At 40.8% G+C, this 25,861-nt stretch overlaps 1 protein-coding gene across 28 annotated transcripts in view; it reads right to left on the reverse strand.

Moving 5' to 3' along the window:
* The window catches only part of FERMT2 (FERM domain containing kindlin 2), a 168,283-nt gene that overhangs the window by 130,794 nt on the left and 11,628 nt on the right, over nucleotides 1-25,861 (reverse strand). For all 28 annotated transcript variants that reach the window (XM_078334955.1, XM_078334951.1, XM_078334945.1 and 25 more), the window contains one exon: nucleotides 17,933-18,037. In XM_078334955.1, coding sequence (XP_078191081.1) covers nucleotides 17,933-18,028 — 96 coding nt within the window. In that variant the 5' untranslated portion in view covers nucleotides 18,029-18,037. The remainder of the gene's footprint in view (nucleotides 1-17,932; nucleotides 18,038-25,861) is intronic.

Consider the following 25,861-nt stretch of genomic DNA (forward strand, 5'->3'; position numbering starts at 1 on the left):
ATGGCAGAGCTTGATTAGATTAACTCCACAGTTGATGTCATGCATATTAATAAGGCAGCAATCCACAGAGAGGGAACAACTAGCACAGGCTTTGCACTCAGGAGACATTCAGCACATTTTACTCGTTCCCTTTTTAGAGATGGGATCTCACTCTGTCACCTGGGCTGGAGTGCAGGGACATGATCATAGCTCATAGCAGCCTGGAATTCCTGGCTCCAGTCATCCTCTGGCTTCAGCCTCTCTAGTAGCTAGGACTGCAGAAGTCTGCCATTGGCTCATTTTTCTTTTCTTTTCTTTTCTTTTTTTTTTTTTTTAAGAGACAGGGTCTTGCTATATTGCCCAGAGTGGTCTCAAACTCTTAGCCTCAAGTGATTCTCCTGCCTCGGCCTTCCAAAACGCTGGGATTACAAGTGTGAACCACCACATTTGAATCTCAGTTTTGGCTCACTGATGACTATTTGAACCTTTACCAAAGTATTTAAATCTACAATGCCTGATGTTTTACCTTCTGGGATATATCACGAATTAGTTAAGGTCACCACAGTGCTGCCTTGCTTGCAGCAGCTTCTGAGGACTAATATATTCTTGAAAACTGGAAAAAGGCCAGCTTAATGTCTTACTGAATGAAGGATGAAAGGGATGACCTTGAAAATTATTAAGCTTGCAGCAATACCTTGAAAAGTGTGCAGTAAATCAGCAGATATCAATTTAGAAATGCTGAGAAGGGAACAAAGCATAAGGCATGGCTTTGTAATAAATGATCCTTGTCTGACTTATCCAATTTCCTTCTGGGCAGATGTTAAAGACCGGTTGAAGGAAAGGGAGCAATAAATTAAACAATTTTTTAAACCTATCAAGAATGTTCATTTTGTCTTGTATAGCAATTTTAAATGAGAAAAACATATTCTAGGCAGAAATATTGGTAGGAGAATTAAATTCAAAGAAAAATTATTGTTAACTGCCTAGAAATGTGTTTCCAAGGGATTTCAAAAGGATTGTGTTTTACTGACTCTGCCTTCAATTATGCAAAACATATTCATTGAAAACTGACTTTTTTGCAGGCACTATTTTAGATGCTGGGGACATAACACTGAACAAAGACATAACACTGAAGAAAACAGATTAAAATTCTTGCTCCCATGAAGCTTACATTCTAGAGGGAGACTGGAAAATACACATGATATATTAGATAATGTTAACTGTGTAGGAGGGGAAAAATAGGCAGGTAAGTGAGATAGAAAGTGTGGGAACAAGGATGGGCGCGGTGATTCACACCTGTAATCTCAGCACTTTGGGAGGCAGAGGTGGGTGGATTACTTGAGGCCAGGAGTTCAACACTAACCTGGACAACACTAGCCTGGCCATGATTGAACTTGAGGCCAGGAGTTCAACACTAGTCTGGCCACGATTAAACCCCATCTCAACTAAAAATACAGAAATTAGCTGGGCCTGGTGGGAGGTGCCTATAATCTTAGCTACTTGGGAGGCTGAGGCACAAGAATCGCTTGAGCTGGGGAGGTGGAGGTTGCAGTAAGCTGAGATCACACCACTGCACACCAGCCTGGGTGACAGAGTGAGACTGTGTCTCAAAAAAGAAAGAAAGAAAATGGTACAAAGTGGGTATATATATTTGTGGGGTACATGAGATATTTTAATACAGGCATATGATGCATACTAACCACATCCCACATCAGGTTAAATGGGGTATCCATCACTTGTAGCATGTATTCTCTTTATGTTACAAAAAAATCCAATTCTACTCTTTATTTTAAAATGTATTGTAAATTATTGTTGACTGTATCACCGTATGGTGCTATCGAATACTATATCTTATTCATTCTATACATACAATATACATACAACTATAGTTTTTGTATTTATTAACCATCCCCACTCCCCTCCAACAACCCTTCCCAGACTGTGGTAACCATCCTTCTACTCTCTATCTCCATGAGTTCATTGTTTTAGTTTTTAGATCCCACAAATAAATGAGAACGTGATGTTTGTCTACCTGTGCCTGGATTATTTCACTCAAAATAATGTCCTTCCATTCCATCAGTATTGTTGCAAATGACTGACATTCTTTTTATGGTGGACTAGTACTCCATTGTGTATATGTACTACATTTTCTTTATCCATTAATCTGCTGACAGACAGTTTGGTTGCTTCCAAATCTTGGCTATATTTGTCAATAGTTCTGGAATAAACATGGAAGTGCAGATATCTCTACGATATACTAATTTCCCTTCTTTCAGGTATATACATAGCCGTGAGATGACTGGATCATATGGTAGCTCTATTTTTAGCTATTTGAGGAACCTCTACACTGTTCTCTATAGCGGTTGTGCTAATTTACATTCCCACTAACAGTACACAAGGGTTACCTTTCCTCCACATCGTTGCCGACATTCATTATTGCCTGTCTTTGGGATAAAAGCCATTTACACTGGGATTAGGTGGTATCATAGTTTCGATTTACATTTTTCTGATGAGCTGAGCACCTTTTCACATACATGTTTGCCATTTGTATGTCTTCTTTTGAGATATGTCTGTTCAGATCTCTCACACATTCATTTTTACTTTTTCTAATGGATGCAGTAGGATTCAGTTTTGCACATTTAAAAATTGGATTGGCCAGGCACAGTGGATCATGCCTATAATTCCAGCACTTTGGGAAGCCAAGGCAGGCGGATCACCTGAGGTTTTTCCTTAGAGTTGTTTGAGTTCCTTATACATTATGGTTATTAATCCTTGTCAGGTGGATAGTTTGCAAGTATTTTCTCACATTCTGTGGTTTGTCTCTTCACTTTGTTTGCTTTGCTATACTAAAGCTTTTAAATTTGATGTGGTCCTATTTATCCATTTTTGCTTTGGTTGCCTGTACTTGTGAGATATTACTCAAGAAATCTTTTTTTTTCTTTTGGAGATGGAGTCTTGCTCTGTCACCCAGGCTAGAGTGCAGGGACCCCATCTTGGCTGACTGCAACTTCTGCCTCCCAAGTTCAAGCAATTCTCTTGCATCAGCCTCCCAAATAGCTGGAATTATAGGCACATGTCAGCACATGAGGCTAATTTTTGTATTTTCAGTAGAGATGGGGTTTTGCCATGTTGGCCAGGCTGGTCTTGAACTCCTCACCTCAGCTGTTCTGCACGCCTCGGCCTCCCAAAGTGCTGGGATTACAGTCATGAGTGACTGCACTTAGCCATACTCAAGAAATCTTTACCCAGACCAATGTCCCGGAGGTTTTCCTTAATGTTTTCTTGTAGTAGTTTCATGGTTTGAAGTCTTAGAGTTAAGTCTTTAATCTATTTTGATTTGATTTTTGTATATGGTGAGAGACAGTTTTATTCTTCTGCGTATAGATGTCCAGTTTTCCCAGTGCCATTTATTAAAGAGACTATCCTTTCCCTAATGTTTGTGCTTGGTAGCTTTGTTGAAGATGAATTCACTGTAGGTATATGGATTTGTTTTTGGGTTCTCTATTGTTGCATTGGTCTATGTGTCTATTTTTATGCCAATACTATGCTGTTTGGTTACTATAGCTCTGTAGTATAATTTGAAGTCAAGTCATGTGATTCCTCCAGTTTTGTCCTTTTAAGACAGGGTGGCTTTGGCTATTCTTGATTTTTGGAGTTCCATATAAATTTTAGGATTAATTTTTCTATTTCTGACATTCACAGAAATGTCATTGATATTTTAATAGGGATTGCACTGAATCTGTAGATTATTTTAGGTAGTGTGGACATTTTAACAAAATTGATTCTTCCGATCCATGAACATGGGATATCTTCCTAATTTTTTTGGCATCCTCTTCAATTTCTTGCATCGATGTTTCATAGATTTCATTGTAGAGACCTTTCACTGCTTTGGTCAAGTTTATTCCTTGGTGTTTTATTTTATTTGTAGCTATTGTAAATGGGATTATTTTCTTGATTTCTTTTTCAGATTGTTTGCTGTTGGCATATGGAAATGCTCTTGATTTTTGTATGTTGATTTTGTATCCTGCAACTTCACTGCATGTATCAGTTCTAATAGTTTTTCTATGGAGTCTTTAGGTTTCTCCAAATATAAAATTATCTCATCTGAAAACAAGGATAATTTGACTTCTTTTCCAGTTTGTATGCCCTTTATTTCTTTCTCTTGCCTGATTGCTCGAGCTAGGACTTCCAGTGCTATGTTGAAAAAGAGTGGTGAAAGTGGGCCTCCTCGCTGTGTTCCAGATCTTAGAGGAAAGGCTTTCAGTTTCCATTCAGTGTGACACTAGCTGTGGGTCTGTCATATATGGCTTTTATTATGTTGAGGTATGTACCTTCTATCTTCAGTGTTTTTTAAAGAGTCTTTATGAGGGGATGCTGAATTTTACCAAGCTTTTTCAGCTTCAACTGAAATGATCAAATAGTTTTTGTCCTTCATTATGTTGATGTGGTATATCACATTTATTGATTTGTGTATGACGAACCATTCTTGCATCTCAGGAATAAGTCCCACTGAGTCATGATGAATAATTTTTTGAATGTGTTGTTGAATTCAGTTTGCTAGTATTTTTTATTGAGGAATATTGCATCGATATCCATTAGGGGTATTGGCCTATAGTTTTCTTTTTTTCTGTGTCTTTGGTTTTGGTGTCAGGGTGACACCAAAGAGAATGAGTTTGGCCTCATAGAATGAGTCCCTCCTCTCTATTTTTCAGAATAGTTTGAGCAGCGTTGATATTAGTTCTTTAAATGTTTGGTAGAATTCACCTGTGAGGTCATTGGATGCTAGGCTTTTCTTTGCTGGGAGACTTTTTATTATGGCTTCACTTTCACTGCTTGTTATTGGTCTGTTCACATTTTAAACTTCTTCATGATTTAATCCTGGTAGGTTGTGTGTGTCTAGGAATTTGTCTATTTCTTCTAGCTTTTCCAATATTTTGGCATATGGTTGTTCATAGTGCCCATGATCCTTCAAATTTCTTCAAATATCAGTTGTAATATTTCATTTTCCATTTCTGATTTTATTTATTTGGATCTTCTCTCTTTTTTCTTAGTCTGGCTAAATACTTGTCTTTTTATTAATGTTTCAAAAAACCAACGTTTCATTGATCTTTCATATTTTTTAAAATTTCAAATTCTTTTATTTCTGCTCTGTTCTTTATTATTTCTTCAACTTTGGGTTTGGTTTGCTCTTTCTTTTCCAGTTGTTTATTTGAAGTTCTTCTACCTTTTAGATGTAGGCATTTATTGCTATAAACTTACCCTTAGTACTGCTTTCACTGGATTCCATAAACTTTGGTATGTTGTGTTTCCTTATCATCTGTTTCAAAAAATTTTTCAATTCCTTCTTAATTTCTTTACTGACCCACTGATCATTCAGGAGCACATTGTTTAATTTCTATGTGTTTGTATAGTTTCCAAAATTCCTCTTGTGATTTCTAATTTTATTCCATTGTGGTCAGGGAAGTTGCTTGATATTATTTCAAATTTTTTGTTGAATTTTATTGAGACTTGTTTTGTGGCCTAACATAGGATCTGTCCTTGAGAATGATCCATGTGCTTGCTCAGGAAAGCAATATGTATTCTGTAGTCATTGGATGAAATGCTCTGTAAATATCTGTTAGGTCCATTTGGTCTATAGTGCAGATTAAATCTAATGTTTCTTTGTTGATTTTTCTGACTGTATGATCTGTCCAATGTTGAAAGTGGGGCATTGAAATCTCCAGTTATTATTGTATTGGGGTCTTCCTTTTTTGCTCTAATAATATTTGCTTTATATATATGAATTGTCTAGTGTTGGGTGCATAGATATTTACAATTGTTACATCCTTTTGCTGAATTGATCCCTTTATCATTATATAGTGACCTTCTTTGTCTTTTCTTATCATTTTTGTCTTGAAATCTATTTTGTCTGATGTAAGTAGAGGTACTTCTATTCTTTTTTTGGTTTTCATTGGCGTGAAATATCTTTTTCTATCCCTTTAAGTCTATATGTGTTTAATAGGTCAGGTGTGTTTTTTTAATAGGCGACAGATCAATGGGTTTTTAAAAAAATCCATTCAGCTACTCTGTGTCTTTTGATTGAGGTTTAGTTCACTTACAGTCAATGTTATTATTGATAAGTAAGGACTTACTACTGTAGTTTTAAAAATTTGTTTTCTGGTTGTTTTGTGGTCTTCTTTCTTTCTTTCCTTCCTGTCTTTCTTTTAGTGATTATGATTTTCTCTCATGGCATGTTTGAATTTTTTTATTATTATACTTTAAGTTCTGGGGTACATGTGCAGATCTTGCAGGATTGTTACATAGGTACACACATGTCATGGTGGTTTGCTGCCCCCATCCCCTCGTCACCTACATTATATATTTCTCCCAATGTTATCCCTCCCCAACCTCCCCACCCCCTGCTATCCCTCCCCTGCATGCCACCCCCAAACAGACCCCACCCAGTGTGTGATGTTCCCCTCCCTGTGTCCATGTGTTCTCATTGTTCAACACCCACCTACGAGTGAGAACATGCAGTGTTTGGTTTTCTGTTCTTGTGTCAGTTTGCTGAGAATAATGGTTTCCAGACTCAACCATGTCTCTGCAAAGGACACGAACTCATCCTTTTTTGTGGCTGCATAGTATTCCATGGTGTATATGTGCCACATTTTTTTTTTGCCACATTTTCTTTATCTAGTCTATCATTGATGGGCATTTGGGTTGTTTCTAAGTCTTTGCTATTGTGAACAGTGCCACAATGAATATAATGTGTGCATGTATTTTTATAATAGAACAATTGATAATCCTTTGGGTATATTCCCAGTAGGGATTTCTGGGTCAAATGGTATTTCTATTTCTAGAACCTTGAGGAATCGCCACACTGTTTTCCACAATGGTTAAACTAATTTACACTCCCACCAACAATGTAAAAGTGTTCCTATTTCTCCACATCCTCTCCAGATTTTTCAATGATTGTCATTCTGACTAATGTGAGATGGTATCTCAATGTGGTTTTGATTTGCATTTCTCTAATGACCAGTAATGATGAGCATTTTTTCATGTTTGTTGGCTGCATAAATGTCTGCTTTTGAAAAGTGTCTGTTTATATCCTTTGTCCACTTTTGATGTTTTTTTTTTTTCTTGTACGTTTGTTTTAGTTCTTTGTAGACTGTGGATAGTAGCCCTTTTTCAGATGAGTAGCTTGCAAAATTTTTTTCCCATTCTGTTGCTTGCCATTAACTAATGATTGTTTCTTTTGAGGTGCAGAAGCTCTTAAGGTTAATTAGATCCCATTTGTCTATTTTGGCTTTTGTAGCCATTGCTTTTTGTGTTTTAGTCATGAAGTCCTTGCCTACGCCTATGTTCTGAATAGTATTGCCTAGGTTTTCTTCTAGGATTTTTATCATGTTGGGTCTTATGTTTAAATCTTTAATCCATCTGGAGTTAATTTTTGTATAAGGTGTAAGGAAAGGGTCCAGTTTCAGCTTTCTGCACATGGCTAGCCAGTTTTCCCAACACCATTTATTAAACAGCGAATCCTTTCTCCATTGCTTGTTTTTGACAGGTCTGTCAAAGATCAGAAGGTTGTAGATGTGTGGCGTTACTTCTGAGGCCTGTGTTCTGTTCCATTGGTCTATATCTCTGTTTTGGTACCAGTACCATGCTGTTTTGATTATGGTAGCCTTGTAGTATTGTTTGAAGTCAGGTAGCACGATGCCTCTGGCTTTGTTCCTTTTGCTTAGGATTGTTTTGGCTATGCGGGCTCTTTTTTGGTTCCATATGAAGTTTAAGGTTTTTTCCAGTTCTGTGAGGAAAGTCAATGGTAGCTTGATGGGGATAGCATTGAATCTATAAATTACTTTGGACAATATGGCCATCTTTACAATATTGATTCTTCCTAATCATGAGCATGGAATGTTTTTCCATCTGTTTGTGTCCTCTCTCATTTCCTTGAGCAGTAGTTTGTAGTTCTTGAAGAGGTCCTTCATGTCCTTTGTTAGTTGTATTCCTAGGTATTTTACTCTCTTTATAGCAACTGTGAATGGCAGTTCACTCATGATTTGGCTCTCTGTTTGTCTGTTGTTGGTGTATAGAAATGCTTGTGATTTCTGTACATTGATTTTGTATCCTAAGACTTTGCTGAAGTTGCTTATCATCTTAAGGAGATTTTGGGCTGAGACTATGACATGCTCTAAATATACAATCATGTCATCTGCAAATAGAGACAATTTGACTTCCTCTTTTCCTAATTGAATGCCCTTTATTTCTCTTTCTTGCCTGATTGCTCTGGCTAAAACTTCCAATACTATGTTGAATAGGAATGGTGAGAGAGGGCACCCTTGTCTAGTGCCAGTTTTCAAATGGAATGCTTCCAGTTTTTGCCCATTCAGTATGATATTGGTTGTGGGTTTGTCATAAATAGCTTTTATTATTTTGGGATACATTCTTTCGATACCTAGTTTACTGAAAGTTTTTAGCATAAAGGACTTTTGAATTTTGTCGAAGGTCTTCTCTGCATCTATTGAGATAACCATGTGGTCTTTGTCTTTGGTTCTGTTTATGTGATGGATTACATTTATAGATTTGCATATGTTGAACCAGCCTTGCATCCCTGGGATGAAGCCTACTTGATCATGATGGATAAGCTTTTTATGTGCTGTTGCATTTGCTTGGCCAGTATTTTATTGAAGATTTTTGCAACGATGTTCGTCATGGATATTAGACTGAAATTTTCTTTTTTAGTTGTGTCTCTGCCAGGTTTTAGTATTAGATGATATTGGTCTCATATAATGAGTTAGGGAGGATTCCCTCTTTTTGTATGGTTTTGAATAGTTTCAGAAGATATAGTACCAGCTCCTCTTTGTATGTCTGGTAGAATTTGGCTGTGAACCCAGCTGGACCTGGACTTTTTTTGGTTGGTAGGCTATTAATTGCTGCCTCAACTTCAGACCTTGTTATTAGTCTATTCAGGGATTCAACTTCTTCCTACTTTAGTCTTGGGAGGGTGTAAGTGTCCAGGAATTTAACCATTTCTTCTAGATGTACTGGTTTATGTGCATAGAGGTGTTTGTAGTAATCTCTGATGGTAGTTTGTATTTCTGTGGAATCAGTGGTGATATCCCCTTTATAATTTTTTTATTGTATGTATTTAATTCTTTTCTCTTTTTTTTTCTATTAGTCTGGCTAGTGGTCTGTCTATTTTGTCGATCTTTTCAAAAAACTAGTTCCTGGATTTACTGATTTTTTTGAAGATTTTTTTCTGTCTGTATCTCCTTCAATTCTGCTCTGATCTTAGTTATTTCTTGTCTTCTGCTAGCTTTTGAATTTGTTTGATCTTGTTCCTCTAGCTCTTTCAATTTTAATGATAGGGTGTAAATTTTGGATCTTTCCTTGCTTCTCATGTGAGCATTTATTGCTATAAATTTCCCTCTAGACACTGCTTTAGATGTGTCCCAGAGATTCTAGTATGTTGTGTCTTCATTCTCATTGGTTTCGAAGAATGTTTTTATATCTGCCTTTATTTCATTATTTATCCAATCATCATTCTGGAGCAGGTTGTTCAGTTTCGACATAGTTGTGTGGTTTTGAGTGAGTTTCTTTATCCTAAGTTCTAATTTAATTGCACTGTGGTCTGAGAGACTGGTTGGTTTTATTTCTCCTTCACTTATGAAGCTTAGTTTGGCTGGATATGAAATTCTGGGTTGAAAGTTCTTTTCTTCAGAGATGTTGAATATTGGCCCCCACTCTCTTCTGGCTTGTAGGGTTTCTGCCAAGAGATCCACTGTAAGTCTGATGGGCTTCCCTTGGTGGGTAACCTGACCTTTCTCTCTGGCTTCCCTTAGCATTTTTTCCTTCTTTTCAACCTTGGTGAATCTGAAGATTATGTGCCTTGGGTTTGCTCTTCTTGAGGAATATCTTTGTGGTGTTCTCTGTATTTCCTGGATTTGAATGTTGGCCTGCCTTGCTAGATTGGGGAAGTTTTCCTGGATAATATCCTGAAGAGTGTTTTCTAGCTTGGATTCATTCTTCCCATCACATTCAGGTACACCATTCAAACGTAGATTAGGTCTTTTCACACAATCCCATATTTCTTGGATGCTTTGTTTGTTTCTTTTCACTCTTTTTTTTCCCTCTAATCATGCCTTCTTGTTTTATTTCATTGAGTTGATCTTCAATCTCTGATATCCTTTTCTCTGCTTGATGAATTTGGCTATTGAAACTTGTGTATGCTTCATGAAGTTCTTGTGCTGTGTTTTCAGCTCCATCAAGTTGTTTATGTGCTTCTCTAAGCTGGTTATTCTAGTTAGCATTTCGTCTAATCTTTTTTCAAGGTTTTTAGTTTATTTGCATTGGGTTAGAACATGTTCCTTTAGCTCAGAGAATTTTGTTATTACCCACCTTCTGAAGCCTGCTTTCGTCAATTTATCAAACTCATTCTCCATCCAGTTTTGTTCCCTTGCTGGTGAGGAGTTGTGATCCCTTGGAGGAGGAGAGGTGTTCTGGTTTTTGGTGATTTCATCCTGTTTGCACTGGTTTCTTCCCATCTTCATGGATTTATCTACCTTTGTTCTTTGAAGTTGGTGACTTTCAGACGGGGTCTTTGAGTGGTTACCCTTTCTGTTGACGTTGAAGCTATTTTTTTCTGTTTTTCAGTTTTCTGCTCTAGGACTGTTGGAGGTCCACTCCAGATCTTGCTTGCCTGGGAATCACCTGCAGGGGCTTCAGAACAGCAAGGATTGCAGCCTGTTCTTTCCTCTAGTAGCTTTGTCCCAGAAGGGTACCTGCCAGATGTCAGCCAGAGCTCTCCTGTATAAGGCATCTTTTTGGATATACGGGGGTCAGGGAGCTGCTTGAGGAGGCACTCTGTTCCTTATTGGAGCTCAAGTGCTGTGCTAGGAGCTCCATTACTCCCTTTAGAGCTGCTGGGCAGGGATGTTTAAGTCTGCTACAGTGTAACTCACAACTGCCCCTTTTCCCAGGTGCTCTGTCCTGGGATGCCCTGCCTAGCAAAGAAGGAGTCTAGTCACAGTCTGCCTGCGGAGGTGCTGCTGAGCTGCTGCAGGCTCGGTCTGGCTGCTGTGTAAATGTTCTCTCAGTTTTGTTTACACAGGGAAGGTTAGAACTACCTCAGCAATGGCGGACGCCCTTCCTGACCATTCTGGGTAGAGCTCAAACTGATGTGCTGGCTGTGACACTCTCAGACCAGAGGGCTTCAGTTGGTTGGTCTTTGTGGGGGTGGGACCTGCCAAGCCATATCACTTGGCTCCCTGCCTTCAGCTCCCCCTTTTTTTTGAGGAGTGGGAGGCTCTGTCTTGCAGGTGTTCCAAGCGCCAGTTAAAACAGCCACACCAAATCTGTGTTGATATCCCACATGCTGGCTGGAACAGCCATTCAGGTCTGTGTTAGAAACCCATGGACTTTTTCGGGGGGATCTCCTGGTCTGTGGGCTGTACAGGCTAAGGGAGAAGCGTATTATCTGAACTGGAGTGCTGGAGGGGAAAAGTCCCCATGTCCTCTGTTGGATAGGAGGGAAGTCCTCCGGCCAGTTCCTGGGTGAGGCAGTGCCCCGTCCTGCCTCGGTTTGCCCTTCTTGGGCTACACCCATTGTCCAACCAGTCCCATTGAGATGAACCTGGTATCTCCATTGGAAATGCGGAGGTCACTCACCTTCTGTGTCTCTCTTGCTGGGAACTGTGCTCCAGAGCTGTTCCTATTCGGCCATCTTGGTGGAAGCCTCTCTGTTTTTATTTTTTGTGTATCTGTTATATATTTTTTGATTTGTGGTTATAATGAGGCTTGCAAATGATATCTTATAATGATTATTTTTAAATTATGACTTGTTTATTTACTTTTTTGGAAGACAGAGTCTCACTCTGTTGCACAGGCTAGGGTGCAGTGGCATGATCTCGGCTCACTGGTTCAAGCAATTCTCATGCCTCAGCCTCCTGAGTGGCTGGAATTACAGGCGTGAGCCACTATGCCTAGCTTATTTTTGTATTTTTAGTAGAGATGGGGTTTTGCCGTGTTGCCCAGGCTGGTTTCAAATTCCTGGGCCCAAGTGATCCACCTGCTTTGGCCTCCAAGTGCTGGGATTACAGGCATGAGCCACTGTGCCCAGCCACTTATGACTGCATAAATAAACTAACAAACAAACAAACAAAGAGAAAACTAATAAAAATGCTACATCTCTACATTTTAACTTCATCCCTCTACTTTTAAACTTTTGTTTTCATTTATATCCTATATTGTGTATGCCTTAAAATGTTGTTTTAGTTATTATTTTTGATAGGCTCATCTTTTAGTCTTTCTACTCAAGACACGAGTAGTTTACACATCACAATTACGGTGTTATATTCTGTTTTTTGGTGTACTTACTATGACCAGTGAGTTATGTACCCTCCAGTGATTTCATGTTACTCATTGATGTGGTTTTTCTCAGATTGAAGAATTCCCTTTAGCAGTTCTTGTAGGACATGTCTAGTGTTGATAAAATCCCTCAGCTTTTGTTTTTCTGGGAATGTCTTCATTTCTCCTTCATATTTGAAGAATATTTTCATCAGATATGTTACTCTAGGGTAAAAATTTTTTCCTTACACACTTTAAGTATGTCATACTTTTCTCTCCGGGACTGTAAAGTTTCCACTCAGAAGTCTGCTGCCAGATGTATTGGAGTTCCTTAGTATGTTATGTTTCTTTTCTCTTGCTGCTTGTAGGATCCCTTCTTTATCATTAAGCTTTGGGAGTTAGACTATTAAATGCTGGAGGTAGTCTTCTTTGGGTTAAATCTTCTTGGTGCTCTATAACCTTCTTGTACTTGAACACTGATATCTTTCTCTACGTTTGGGAAGTCCTCTGTTACTATTCTTTTGATTAAACTTTCTACCCCAATCTCTTTCTTTTGAGGCTTTCTAGATCTTGTAAGCATGCTTCATTTTCTTCGTTCTTTTGTCTCCTCTGACTGTACATTTTCCAATAGTCTGTCTTCAAGTTCACTAATTCTTTCTTCTGCTTGGTCAATTCTGCTATTAAAAGACTCTAATGCATTCATCAGTATGCCACTTGCATTTTCAGCTCCAGAATTTCTGCTTGATTCTTTTTAATTATTTTAATCTCATTGTTAAATTTATCTGGTAGGATACTGAATTCCTTCTTGGTGTTATTTTGAATTTTTTTGAGCTTTCTGAACATAGTTTTTTTTTAATTCTCTGTCTGAAAGGTCATATATCTTGGTCTCTCTGGGACTGGTCACTAGCATCTTACTTTGTTTGGTGAGGTTATATTTTCCTGAATGGTCTTGATGTTTGTAGATGTTTGTCAGTGTCTGGGCATTGAAGGGTTAGGTACTTATTTTAGTCTTCCCAATCTAGCCTTGTCTGTAATTTTCCTTCTCGGGAAGGCTTTCTAAGGGACTTGAGTGTTGTGACCTAAGTCTCTGGTCACTGCAGCTGTACCTGTGTTAGGGGGTACCCCCAAGCCCAGTAATGCCATGGTTCTTGTAGACTCATAGAGGTGCTACCTTGGTAGCCTTGAATAAGATCTGGGAGAATTCCTGGGATTACTGGGCAGACTCTTGTTATCTTCCCTTACTTTCCTCCAAACAGAGTCTCTCTCTCTCTCTCTCTTTATGCTGAGCTGTGAGACCAAGGATGTGAGACCCAGTGCTGTTCTGGCTTCAGTGAACACTGCCGGGCTACTGCTTATGTTCATTCAAGGCCCAGGGGCTCTATAATCAGCAGGTGGTGAATCTATCCAGGCTTGTGTTTTTCCCTTCAGGGAGGTAAGTTCTTCTGGCTTTGGACAGGTCCAGATATACTGTCTGGGAGCCAGAAACCCTGAGAATTTACCTGGTGCTGGATTCTATTGTGGCTGAGCTGACATTCAAGCCACAAGATAAAGTTCTTCTCATTCTTCCTTCCTCTTTCCTCAAGCAAATGAATCTTTCCCATGGCCACCATTGTTCCAGGCCCACAGTGAGTCCTGCCTGGCTATTGCCAATGTTCACTGAAGTCCCAAGGTCTCTTCAGTCAGCTTGTGTGAATGCTGCCAGGCCTCAGTTTCCCCTTCAGGTAGTGGTCTCCTCCTCAGGCCCAGGGTGGGTCTAGAAATGCCTTCTAATAGCCAAGGCCTTGAATCAAGGATCCCAGCAGCTGGCTTGGGGTTCTACCCCACTGTGGCCGAGCTGGTACCCAAGCTGCAAGACTAAGTCCCCTTTATGCTTCCTTTTTTTTCTTTCCAGTAGAAGGAGTATCTCCATAACCACCACAGCTGGGAATGTGCTGGGTCACACCTGAAGCTATCATGGCTCTGAGTTTCATCCAAGGCCCACAGCAAGTTCTGCCTGCCTACCACTGCTGATTATTTGGGGCCGGAGGGCTCTTTAGTCAGGAAGTCATGAATCTTGCCAGGATTGGGTCCTTCCCTTTAAGGCAGAGGGTTCCCTTCTGGCCGAGGTGTGTCTAGGAATGTCATCTGGAAACTAGGGCCTGGAATAGGGACCTCAGGGCTCCGCCTGTTACCCTATCCTACTGTTGCTGAGCTGGTATTTAATTTGCAAGACAAAATCCTCTTTACTATTCCCTGTTCTCTGCTCAAATGGAAGCAAGGAGTCTCTCCTGGAGCTGGGAGCTGCACTGCCTGGGGTTGGGGGAGGGGTGATGCAACACTCCCTAAGCTCCCAGGCTGCATCTTTACTAGGTTGTGTGCACCCCAAGTCCACTGGCTCTGAGCCTATCACAGCACCAGAACTTGCCCAGGAGTTACAGTCCTTGTATCCTAAACTAGTAGTCCCCAGTCTTTTTGGCACCAGGGACTGGTTTCATGGAAGACATTTTTTCCATGGACCAGAGGTAGGAGAAGGTTTTGGGATAAAACTGTTCCACCTCAGATCATCAGGCATTAGTTAGATTTTAAAACATGCACCTAGGTCCTTTGCATGTACAGTTCACAATAGGGTGCACGTTGCTATGAGAATCTAATGCTGCCGCTGATCTGACATGAGATGGAGCTCAGGTGGTAACGCTTCCTCAGACCCCACTCATCTCCTCCTGTGCAGCCGGGTTCCTAACAGGCCATGGGCTGGTGCTGGTCCATGGCCCAGGGATTAAGGACCCCTGGCCTAGACTGCCTTTCCAGTTTATTTAGGACCCTGGAGCACTTTAGCCTGCGGTGGCAGGGCTTGCTGGAACTCAGGTTCTAACCACTGGGATGAATGATTCCCCTCTGGCTAGGGCTGGTCTGAATCATTCTGCTGGCTGATTCTGCCCTGTGTTGCTTTCTGCTGTGACCAGACGGCACTGAGTTCCAAGGCAAAGTCCCATAGTCACTATGCTCTCCCTCCCCTGAACACACAGATTCTCTCTCTGCACCATGTGGCCACTACCAGGGGATGGGGCAAGGGTGATGTAGGCAATTCAAGATTGTCTTCTGTACCCAATTCAGTGCCTCTTTCAGGAATATGAAGTTAAAACTAGGTACTGTGGTTGCTCACCTGATTTTTGATTCTTATGAAAGTGCTTTATTGTGTGTGTGTGGATAGTTGTTCAATTTCATGTTTTTGTTGGGGAGGCAGATGCTCATTAGAGGCATCTGTTCAGCTGTCTTGCCCTGCCTCCCTCTCAGGTTTACAATTTTCAATAGAATGGCTGCAGTGAGGTGTTATAAGAAGGTAATATTTATGTAGAGACTTGAATAAGGTGAGAAAGGCAGTCATACAGATATTTGGGGAAGAGTATTTCAGACATGAAAACAGCATATGTGGCTGGGCATGGTGGCTCATGCCTGTAATTCCAGCACTTTGGGATGCTGAGGCGGGCAGATCATGAGGTCAGGAGTTCGAGACCAGCGTGATCAACATGGTGAAACCCCGTCTCTACTAAAAAAATACAAAAATGAGCTGGGAGTGAGGATGAGTGCCTGTAATCCCAGCTACTCAGGAGGCTGAGGCAGGAGAATCACTTGAAACCAGGAGGTAGAGCTTGCAGTGAGCTGAGATTGTGCCACTGCACTTCAACCTGGGCCACAGAGCGAGACTCTGTCTCAAACAAAAAAACAAACAAACAAAAAAGCATATGCAAAGGTCCCAAGACAGGAACATGTTTGGTATTTTGCACTGAGACTGGAACAGAGTGAGTAGAAGCTGAGGTCGGAGAGGTAGCAGGGGCCAGATCATGACAATTTACTGCTTTTGGCAATGACTACTGAATGTACAGGACCAGATAGCTCTTTGTATTTGGGGACAGTACTCCATAATGTAAGTTTTGGTAGGAGATAGAATGCCCTCAGCCCCAGCCTTTCAAGTTGAAAGGATTCTCTCTTCACTTCCTAGTTGATAACGGAACAAATAGAATCGGTTATTCCTATCCAGGACTTGGAGCCATCAAGGAGAAAAATAATCACCTGCCCCAGGCACAGGAATGGTGGTGCTGACAGCTCTGCAGAAACAGTGTCACTTGCACAGTGTGTACAGCACCAGCAGCTGGGCCCTGTCCAGAGTGTCCTTGTGATATCACTGTGGCTATGCCTTCCTGCCCAGCCGTCCTTAGATTCTGCCCATGTTCCGAGTTTAGTTTTTTAACCTTCCTACCTTCTGGAGGCTAGTTGACAAAATAACAACAAAAACAACAACAAAGCTTTCTGCTTAAGTTAGCTAGAATTGCTTCATATGCCTTGCAGCCGAAAATATTGACAGATACACACAGAACTCAGGATTATAACTCAAGACATTCTTTACAAGCTAATGTATGAATCAACGAGAAGATGGACATACAGGGGGAAAACAAACTAATGCTAGATTCATTACTACCAATTAGAACAGGGATTTATATTAAATTAACAACTAACATAAAACAAGCCTATATAGTGTGGTAGCTCATGTTTCCAGAGAGGGCTGCAACACCATCTCCCATCTTGCACAACCTGTTACACTGTGACCCTGCCACTCCCCCAACAGGATGGAAATATGTTTCCTCTCCCCAGGAATCTGAGCTGGCCCTGGGACCTGTTTTGACTAATAAAGTGTAGCAGAAGTGATGTTGTGTAATTTCCAAGGCTGCATCTCCATCTTGGAAGACAGCTGCCATGTGAAAAGTCCCGTTCTGTGGGAGACAGACAACTGGAGAGAAGACTGAAGACAGCTGGAACACTCCAGTCCTGGCCAAACTCACAGCTGAATGTAGCCCAGTGAGCGAGCCCACCCAATGTTACATGAAGCAGAAGGACCAGCCAGCTTAGCCCAGTCCAAATTTCTGATCCACAGAATCTTAAGCTAATAAGTCATTGTTGTCTTAAGCTACTAAATGTTGGGAGTTTTGGTTACTCAGCAATAGATAACTGAAACATACAGATATTGTCACAGTAAAAAAATTTAAGCACTTTTCAGTCATGAGGTTACAAAAATGTGTGTGTGTGTGTGTGTGTGTGTGTGTGTGTGTGTGTGTGTGTGTGTATGTGGCCTTTACTCTGTAGTAGATAGAACTCTCCCAATCACAAAAGTAAGAAATGTAGACTATGGGAGAAAATAACAGAATTAAGATATAAATAGTTATTACTGTGTTTAGATTAACTATAGGACAAAGACAAGTTGTGTGTGTGTGTGTCTGTATGTTGGGGAAATGTCAAGGAGATTTCTGGAAAAATTGAAGGGGAAGAAAGAAGAAAAGGGGAAGCAATCAACAGAAAGGTTCACTTTTCTCTCAGGACCACACGCCAAGCTCAGGGCTTTGAACCTGAGAAGCCCTAGAATTAAGTTTATTAGGCTAACCCATATTCAACTATTGATCATATAAAATGTCATTCATCTACCACTACATCCTTCAGTAGATATTGGCAGAAACATGATTTTGCCAGTTTTGCTCACTAATTTGCTCACCAGATTTGGCAAGTGACCAAAACTGGGCCTACCTCATAGGTAGTCACTGAAAACTTATGGCAGAAAATAAACACATGGGGAAACAGCAATATACTTAAAAATTTTTACCTGATAAATGTCAGAAGTGCAATAGAGTTCATCCAACTCAAGATTTCCAAACTGATGACTGGTTAGAAGAGGTGGAGTGAGTTGATGGGAGAGCATTCCAGAAAGCTGAAAAATAGATACATACTATTACTCAAAAAGGGTAAGGAACTCTAACAGTCCAAATAAAGCCAATGCTGGTAAAAACTATGCATAGGACAAGCGGGTCTCCAAATTTGCTGGTATTATTTGTAACACTGAAAATTTGAGGAGAAGAGGGAAGATGGCGCTCTAGGACCAACTCAGAATTGCAGTTCCCACTGAATCCGCAGAGGGTGAGTGCACGCCGCATTTCCATATGGATCTTTATTGTCCACAGACTAGGAGATTCCCAGGTGTAAGAGCCCCATGGGCTGCCAGCTCGGCAGTTTGGGCCGGCGTGGCTGTTTGGGCCGAGGCCGCAGCGCAGCGACACTCCATACAAAATACACTGGTTTGGTTGCTCTGTTAAACTGGCAATTGGAGATTTTGGAAGGCAGATTAGCACATTCATCTGATTAAATGGGACTTAAACAGAAAGCCAGGCCAGGAGATTCCCGGGCAGCAATGTGGTTTGAGCCAGCGCAGTGGGTCGCAGCACGGGAAATCACACAGATCCCGGCACCCTTGCAACAGGCGACTGGAACACCTGGGAGAGAGTCAACCATTCAACTTAAAAAAAAAAAAAAAAGGGCTCTGAGACAGGGAGCCAGGTGATCAGGCTCGGAGGGTCCCACCCCCACAGAAACAAACAAAATAGCAATTGGAAATGCTCGGGGTTGAGAGTTTCACGGCAAGCAGAGCTGAATCCAGGACAGTGCAGCCCGGTGGGGGAGGGGCGTCCACCACTACTGAGGCACGCGACCCCTACAGAGGTACTCAGCCATTGCTGAAGCAGCCTGCTGTTGCTGAGGCAACCCACCATAACAGAGAGAGTCTGCCACTACAGAGGCGGGCTACCATCGCCACTGCAGTTCTAACCACACCCATATAAACAGGACTACAGGGAATTACACATGGCAACAGGGCGGAGCCCATGGCAGCAGGGTGGAGCCCATAGCAACAGGGCGGAGCCCACGGCAGCTCATCATAGCCACTACAGGCAGGCAGTGACTAGACTGCCTTCTTGCTGAGCAGGAAAGTGCAACGGATACTCATAAATAAAGCCCTAACTCCATGGGACAGAGCACCTGAGGAAAAAAAAATGGGGGCTTTATGAGTTCTGCTGCAGCAGACTTAAACTTACCTGCCTAGCAGCCCTGAATGAACAATGGAGCTCACAGCTCAGCACTAGAGCTCCTATAAAGTACAGACTGTCTCCTCAAGCAGCTCCCTGAGCCCCATATATCCAAAGAGTCACCTCACTGATCAGGACTGATCAGACTGACATTTGGCGGGCATATTTCAGGGACAAAGATAGGAGAAGAGAATCTGGTAGCAACCCTCATGTTTCTGCAGCTGCTACAGGAGTTCCCCAGGCAAGCAGGGCCTAGAGTGGACCTCAGCAGTCCTACAGCAGTGGGGCCAGACTGTTAGAAGAAAAACTAAGAAACAGAAATACTTCATCATCAACAATCTGGATGTCCACTCAGAGACCCAATTGGAAAATCAGCAACCACTCAGAAGACAGGTGGATAAATCCACAAAGATGGGAAGAAACCAGTGCAAAAAGGAGGAAAACACCCGAAACCAGAACACCTTGCCTCCTACAAAGGACCAAAACTCCTCACCAGCAAGGGAACAAAGCTGGGCGGAGAATGAGCGTGATGAAATGATGGAATCAGACTTCAGAAGGTGGATAATGAGAAACTTCCGTGAGCAAAAAGAACATGTTCTAAATCAATGCAAAGTAACTAAGAACCTTGAAAAAAGATTTGAAAAAATATTTGAGGAAATGATAACAAGAATGGACAACTTAGAGAGGAATATGAGTGAATTGAAGGAGCTAAAAAACACAACACGAGAACTTCGCGAAGCATGCATAAGGTTCGACAGCTGAATTGACCAAGCAGAAGAAAGGATATCAGAAGTCGAAGATCAACTCAATGAAATAAAACAAGAAGCCAAGATTAGAGAAAAAAGCACAAAAAGAAATGAACAAATTCTCCAAGAAATGTGGGACTATGTGAAGAGACCTAATCTACATTTGATAGATGTACCTGAATGTGACAAAGAGAATGAATTCAAGCTGGAAAATACTCTTCAGCATATTATCCAGGAAAATTTCCCCAACGTAGCAAGGCAGGCCAATATTCAAGTCCAGAAAATACAGAGAACACCACAAAGATATTCCACAAGAAGAGAAACCCCAAGGCACATAATTGTCAGATTCACCAGGGTTGAAATGAAGGAGAAAATGCTAAGGGCAGCCTGAGAGAAAGGTCGGGTCACCCACAAAGGGAAGCCCATCAGACTCACAGCAGATCTCTCGGCAGAAACCCTACAAGCCAGAAGAGAGTGGGGGCCAATATTCAACATCCTTAAAGAAAAGAACTTTCATCCCAGAATTTCATATCCAGCCAAACTAAGCTTCATACGTGAAGGAAAAATAAAATCCTTTGCAAACAAGCAAGTACTCAGAGATTTTGTCACCACTAGGCCTGCTTTACAAGAGCTCCTGAAAGAGGCCCTACATGTAGAAAGGAACAACCAGTACCAGCCATTCCAAAAACATACCAAATGCTAAAGAGCATCAACAAAATGAAGAATCTGCATCAACTAACAGGCAAAACAGCCAGCTAGCATCAAAATGGCAGTATCAAATTCACACATAACAATATTAACCCTAAATGTAAATGGGCTAAATGTACCAATCAAAAGACACAGACTGGCAAATTGGATAAAAAGCCAAAACCCATCGGTGTGCTGTATCCAGGAAACCCATCTCACATGCAAGGATACACAAAGGCTCAAAATAAAGGGATGGAGGAAGATTTACCAAGCAAATGGAGAGCAAAAAAAAGCAGGAGTTGCAATTCTCATCTCCGATAAAACAGACTTTAAGGCAACAAAGATCAAAAGAGACATAGAAGGACATTACATAATGGTAAAATGATCGATACAACAACAAGAGCTAACGATCCTAAATATATATGGACCCAATACAGGAGCACTCAGATATATAAGGCAAGTTCTTAATGACTTACAAGGAGACTTAGACTCCCACACAATAATAGTGGGAGACTTTAACACTCCACTGTCAATATTAGACAGATCAACCAGACAGAAAATTAACAAGGATATCCAGGGCTTGAACTCAGACATGGAACAAGCAAACCTGATAGACATTTACAGAACTCTCTACCTCAAATCCACAGAATATACATTCTTCTCAGCACCACATCACATCTACTCTAAAATTGACCATATAATTGGAAGCAAAGCACTCCTCAGCAAATGCAAAACAACTGAAATCATAACAAACAGTCTCTCAGATTATAGTGCAATCAAGTTAGAACTCGGAATTCAGAAACTAACTCAGAACTGCACAGCTTCATGGAAACTGAACAACTGGCTCTTGAATGTTGATTGGATAAACAATGAAATGAAGGCAGAAATAAAGATGTTCTTCAAAACCAACGGAATGAAGACACAACATACCAGAATCTCTTGGACACATTTAAAGCAGTCTCCAGAGGAAAATATATAGCAATAAGTGCCCACATGAGAAGAGTGGAGAGATCCAAAATTGACACCCTATTGTCAAAATTGAAAGAGCCAGAGGAGCGAGATAAAAAAACTCAAAACCTAGCAGCAGACAAGAAATAACTAAGATTAGAGCAGAACTGAAGGAGATAGAGACACGAAAAACCCTTCAAAAAAATCAATAAATCCAAGAGCTGGTTTTTTGAAAAGATCAACAAAATAGACAGACCACTAGCCAGACTGATAAAAAAGAAAAGTGAGAACAACCAAATAGATTCAATAAAAACGATAAAGGGGAAATCATCACAGATTCCACAGAAATTCAAACCATCATCAGAGAATATTACAAATAACTCTATGCACATAAACTAGTAAACCTGGAAGAAATGGATAAATTCCTGGACGCTTGTGTCCTCCCAAGCCTAAACCAGGTGGAAGCCAAAACTATAAATAGACCCTGAAGTCAAGGCAGCAATTAAGAGCCTACCACACAAAAAAAGCCCAGCTCCAGATGGGTTCACAGCTGAATTCTACCAGACACACAAAAAGGAGATGATACCATTCCTTCTGAAACTATTCCAAATAATCCAAAAAGAGGAAATCCTTCCCAAATCATTTTATGAGACCAACATCATCCTGATACCAAAACCTGGCAGAGACTCAACAAGAAAAGAAAACTTCAGGCCAATATCCATGATGAACATAGATGCAAAAATCTTCAATAAAATATAGGCAAGCCGATTGCAACAGCACATCAAAAAGCTTATCCATCATGATCAAGTAGGATTCATCCCAGGGATGCAAGGCTGGTTCAACATATGCAAGTCTATAAATGTAATTCACCACATAAACAGAACCAAAAACAAAAACCACATGATTATCTCAATTGACACAGAGAAGGCCTTTGACAAAATTCAACAGCCCTTTATGCTAAAAACCCTCAAGAAACTCGGTATTGATGGAACGTATCTCAAAGTAATAAAAGCTATTTATGACAAACCAACAGCCAATATCATACTGAATGGGCAAAAACTGGAAGCATTCCCTTTGAAATCTGGCACTAGACAAGGATGCCCTTTCTCACCACTCCTATTCAATATAGTATTGTAAGTTCTAGCCAGAGCAATCAGGCAAGAAAAAGAAATAAAGGGTATTCAAATAGGAAAGGAAGAAGCCAAATTGTCTCTATTTGCTGACGACATGATAGTATATCTAGAAGACCCCATCGCCTCAGCCCCAAAACTCCTGAAACTGATAAGCAACTTCAGCAAAGTCTCAGGATATAAAATCAATGTGCAAAAATCACAAGCATTCCTATACACCAACAACAGACTTAAAGAGAGCCAAATCAAGAATGAACTGCCATTCACAATTGCTACAAAGAGAATAAAATACCTAGGAATACAACTTACAAGGAACGTAAGGGACCTCTTCAAGGAAAACTACAAACCACTGCTTGACAAAATAAGAGAGGACACAAACAGATGGAGAAACACTCCATGTTCATGGTTAGGAAGAATCAATATCGTGAAAATGGCCATACTGCCCAAAGTAATTTACAGAATCAATGCTATCCCCATCAAGCTACCATTGACTTTCTTCAAAGACGGAAAAAAACCACCTTGAACTTCATATGGAACCAAAAGAGAGCCCACATAACCAAGTCAATTCTAAGCAAAAAGAACACAGTGGGAGGCAACACACTACCGGACTTCAAACTATACTACAAGGCTACAGTAATCAAAACAGCATGGTACTGGTACCAAAACAGAGATATAGACCAATGGAACAGAACAGAGGCCTTGGAGGCACAACATATCCACAACCACACAATCTTTGATAAACCTGACAAAAACAAGCAATGGGGAAAGAACTCCCTGTTTAATAAATGTTGTTGGGAAAACTGGCTAGCCATGTGCAGAAAGCAGAAACTGGACCCCTTCCTGACACCTTATACTAAAATTAACTCCAGATGGATTAAAGACTTAAACATAAGACCCGGCACCATAAAAACTCTAGAAGAAAATCTAGGCAAAACCATTCAGGACAGAGGAGTAGGCAAGGACTTCATGACCAAAACACCAAAAGCATTGGCAACAAAAGCCAAAATAGACAAATGGGACCTAATCAAACTCCACAGCTTCTGCACGGCAAAAGAAACAGTCACTAGAGTGAATCGGCAACCAACAGAATGGGAAAAAATTTTTGCAGTTTACCCATCTGACAAAGGGCTGATATCCAGAATTTACAAAGAACTCAAACAGATTTACAAGAAAAAAACAAACAATCCCATTCAAAAATGGGCAAAGGATATGAACAGACATTTTACAAAAGAAGACATACATGAGGCCAACAAACATAAGAAAAAATGCTCGTCGTCACTGGTCATTAGAGAGATGCAAATCAAAACCACATTGAGATACCATCTCATGCCAGTTAGAATGGTGATCATTAAAAAATCTGGAGACAACAGATGCTGGAGAAGATGTGGAGAAATAGGAACACTTTTACACTGCTGATGGGAGTATAAATTAGTTTAACCATTGTGGAATACAGTGTGGCGATTCCTCAAGGACCTAGGAATAGAAATTCCATTTGACCCAGCAATCCCATTACTGGGTATATATCCAAAGGATTATAAATCGTTCTACTATAAGGACACATGCACACGAATGTTCATTGCAGCAATGTTTACAATAGCAAAGACCTGGAACCAACCCAAATGCTCATCAATGATAGACTGGACAGGGAAAATGTGGCACATATACACCATGGAATATTATGCAGCTATTAAAAATGATGAGTTCATGTCCTTTGTAGGGACATGGATGAATCTGGAGTACATCATTCTCAGCAAACTGACACAAGAACAGAAAATGAAATACTGCATATTCTCACTCATAGGCGGGTGATGAACAATGAAAACACATGGACACAGCGAAGGGAGCACTACACACTGGGGTCTATTGAGGGGAAAAGGGGAGGGACAGCAGCCGGGGGGAGCTGGGGAGGGATAGCATGGGGATAAATGCCAAATGTGGGTGAAGGGGAGGAAGGCAGCAAAACACACTGCCATGTGTGTACCTATGCAACAATCTTGCATGTTCTGCACATGTACCCCAAAGCTAAAATGCAATAAAAAAAACTATGTATAGAAGGTTTTTTCAACCTGTGTTTCTTAGCAACAGTTCCCTCTAACTTAGACCTCTAATCTTTCTTACCTGCAACTTTTTCTTTTTTCTTATTTCCTTTACTCATAAAATAATCTTCATATTGGTAAGTATAAGATATACATGTAAAGAGTTCAGGCAAATAGAGCATCCTATGTGTATTGGCTTTAAATGAGTTTATGCCTCTGGGCCCAAGAAGAAAGCTTTGGTCGAGGGCAGCATGGCCTCACTGAGTGTCTGCAGTTGAATCTGCCTCAGTGGGTCTGGGAGGTCCAGCCTTTCTGATTGCGGGTAAGTCTGTGTCTTACAGATTTGTTCTTGAGCCCAGCTATAATCTGGGCTAAACAGCTTCATGAGCCCTATTAGCACCCTTTGAGGAAATGCTCTTTTACAAACTGGTGGTAAGTCTTGGTAGTATTCAATTGGCCCTTTCCAACCCATCGCTCTGCCCTTTAGCAGAGATAGCATACGCCATGTCTGATGGCTCTCCTCACTAGACAGCCTTGACAACCAGGCTCTGCCAAACAGGCCGCATAGGAGGGGCAGCTGGATGGAATTTCTCCCTTGGTCAAATGGGATGCCAGCCTCCACAGCAGTGTATGCACAAGATAAACATCCAGAATCCCGCACTTGTCTGTTCTGTACTGGAGTACAGTCAGAAAACCAACAAGTGACCTTTCAGCCTCTGGAATGAGGCAAGTTTTGAAACGGATGCATTATACCTTCCTCAAAAGGCCAGTGGGACACTGGTTGTGGATAGACATGCTGAGCCTTTCTCCTTTTCATAAACTTCTGCTGCTTTAGCAGCTCCAGTACAATTTAAAATATTACTGATCATCAGAAGTACTAAAATGAGTGAGCTTTTTCCCAAGAAGAACTCCGGAATGCTGTTTTGTTTAAATGACTTTGGCAGAAGCTACAAAGTTTACACATATGCTGCCTGCTCCATTGAAATGAACTCATACTCTGCCCTATCTTCCAACATTCTTATGGATAAATGCCCAGAAATGAACTCATAAAGTTGAATAATTTTTCAGGCGATTGATCCATTGTCTAACCTTAATTTATCCTTCAGCAAATGTCACTTATTTGTTGGCCC

The sequence above is a fragment of the Callithrix jacchus genome, chromosome 8, assembly GCF_049354715.1.
Source record: "Callithrix jacchus isolate 240 chromosome 8, calJac240_pri, whole genome shotgun sequence".
In the NCBI taxonomy this organism is placed as follows: domain Eukaryota; kingdom Metazoa; phylum Chordata; class Mammalia; order Primates; family Cebidae; genus Callithrix; species Callithrix jacchus.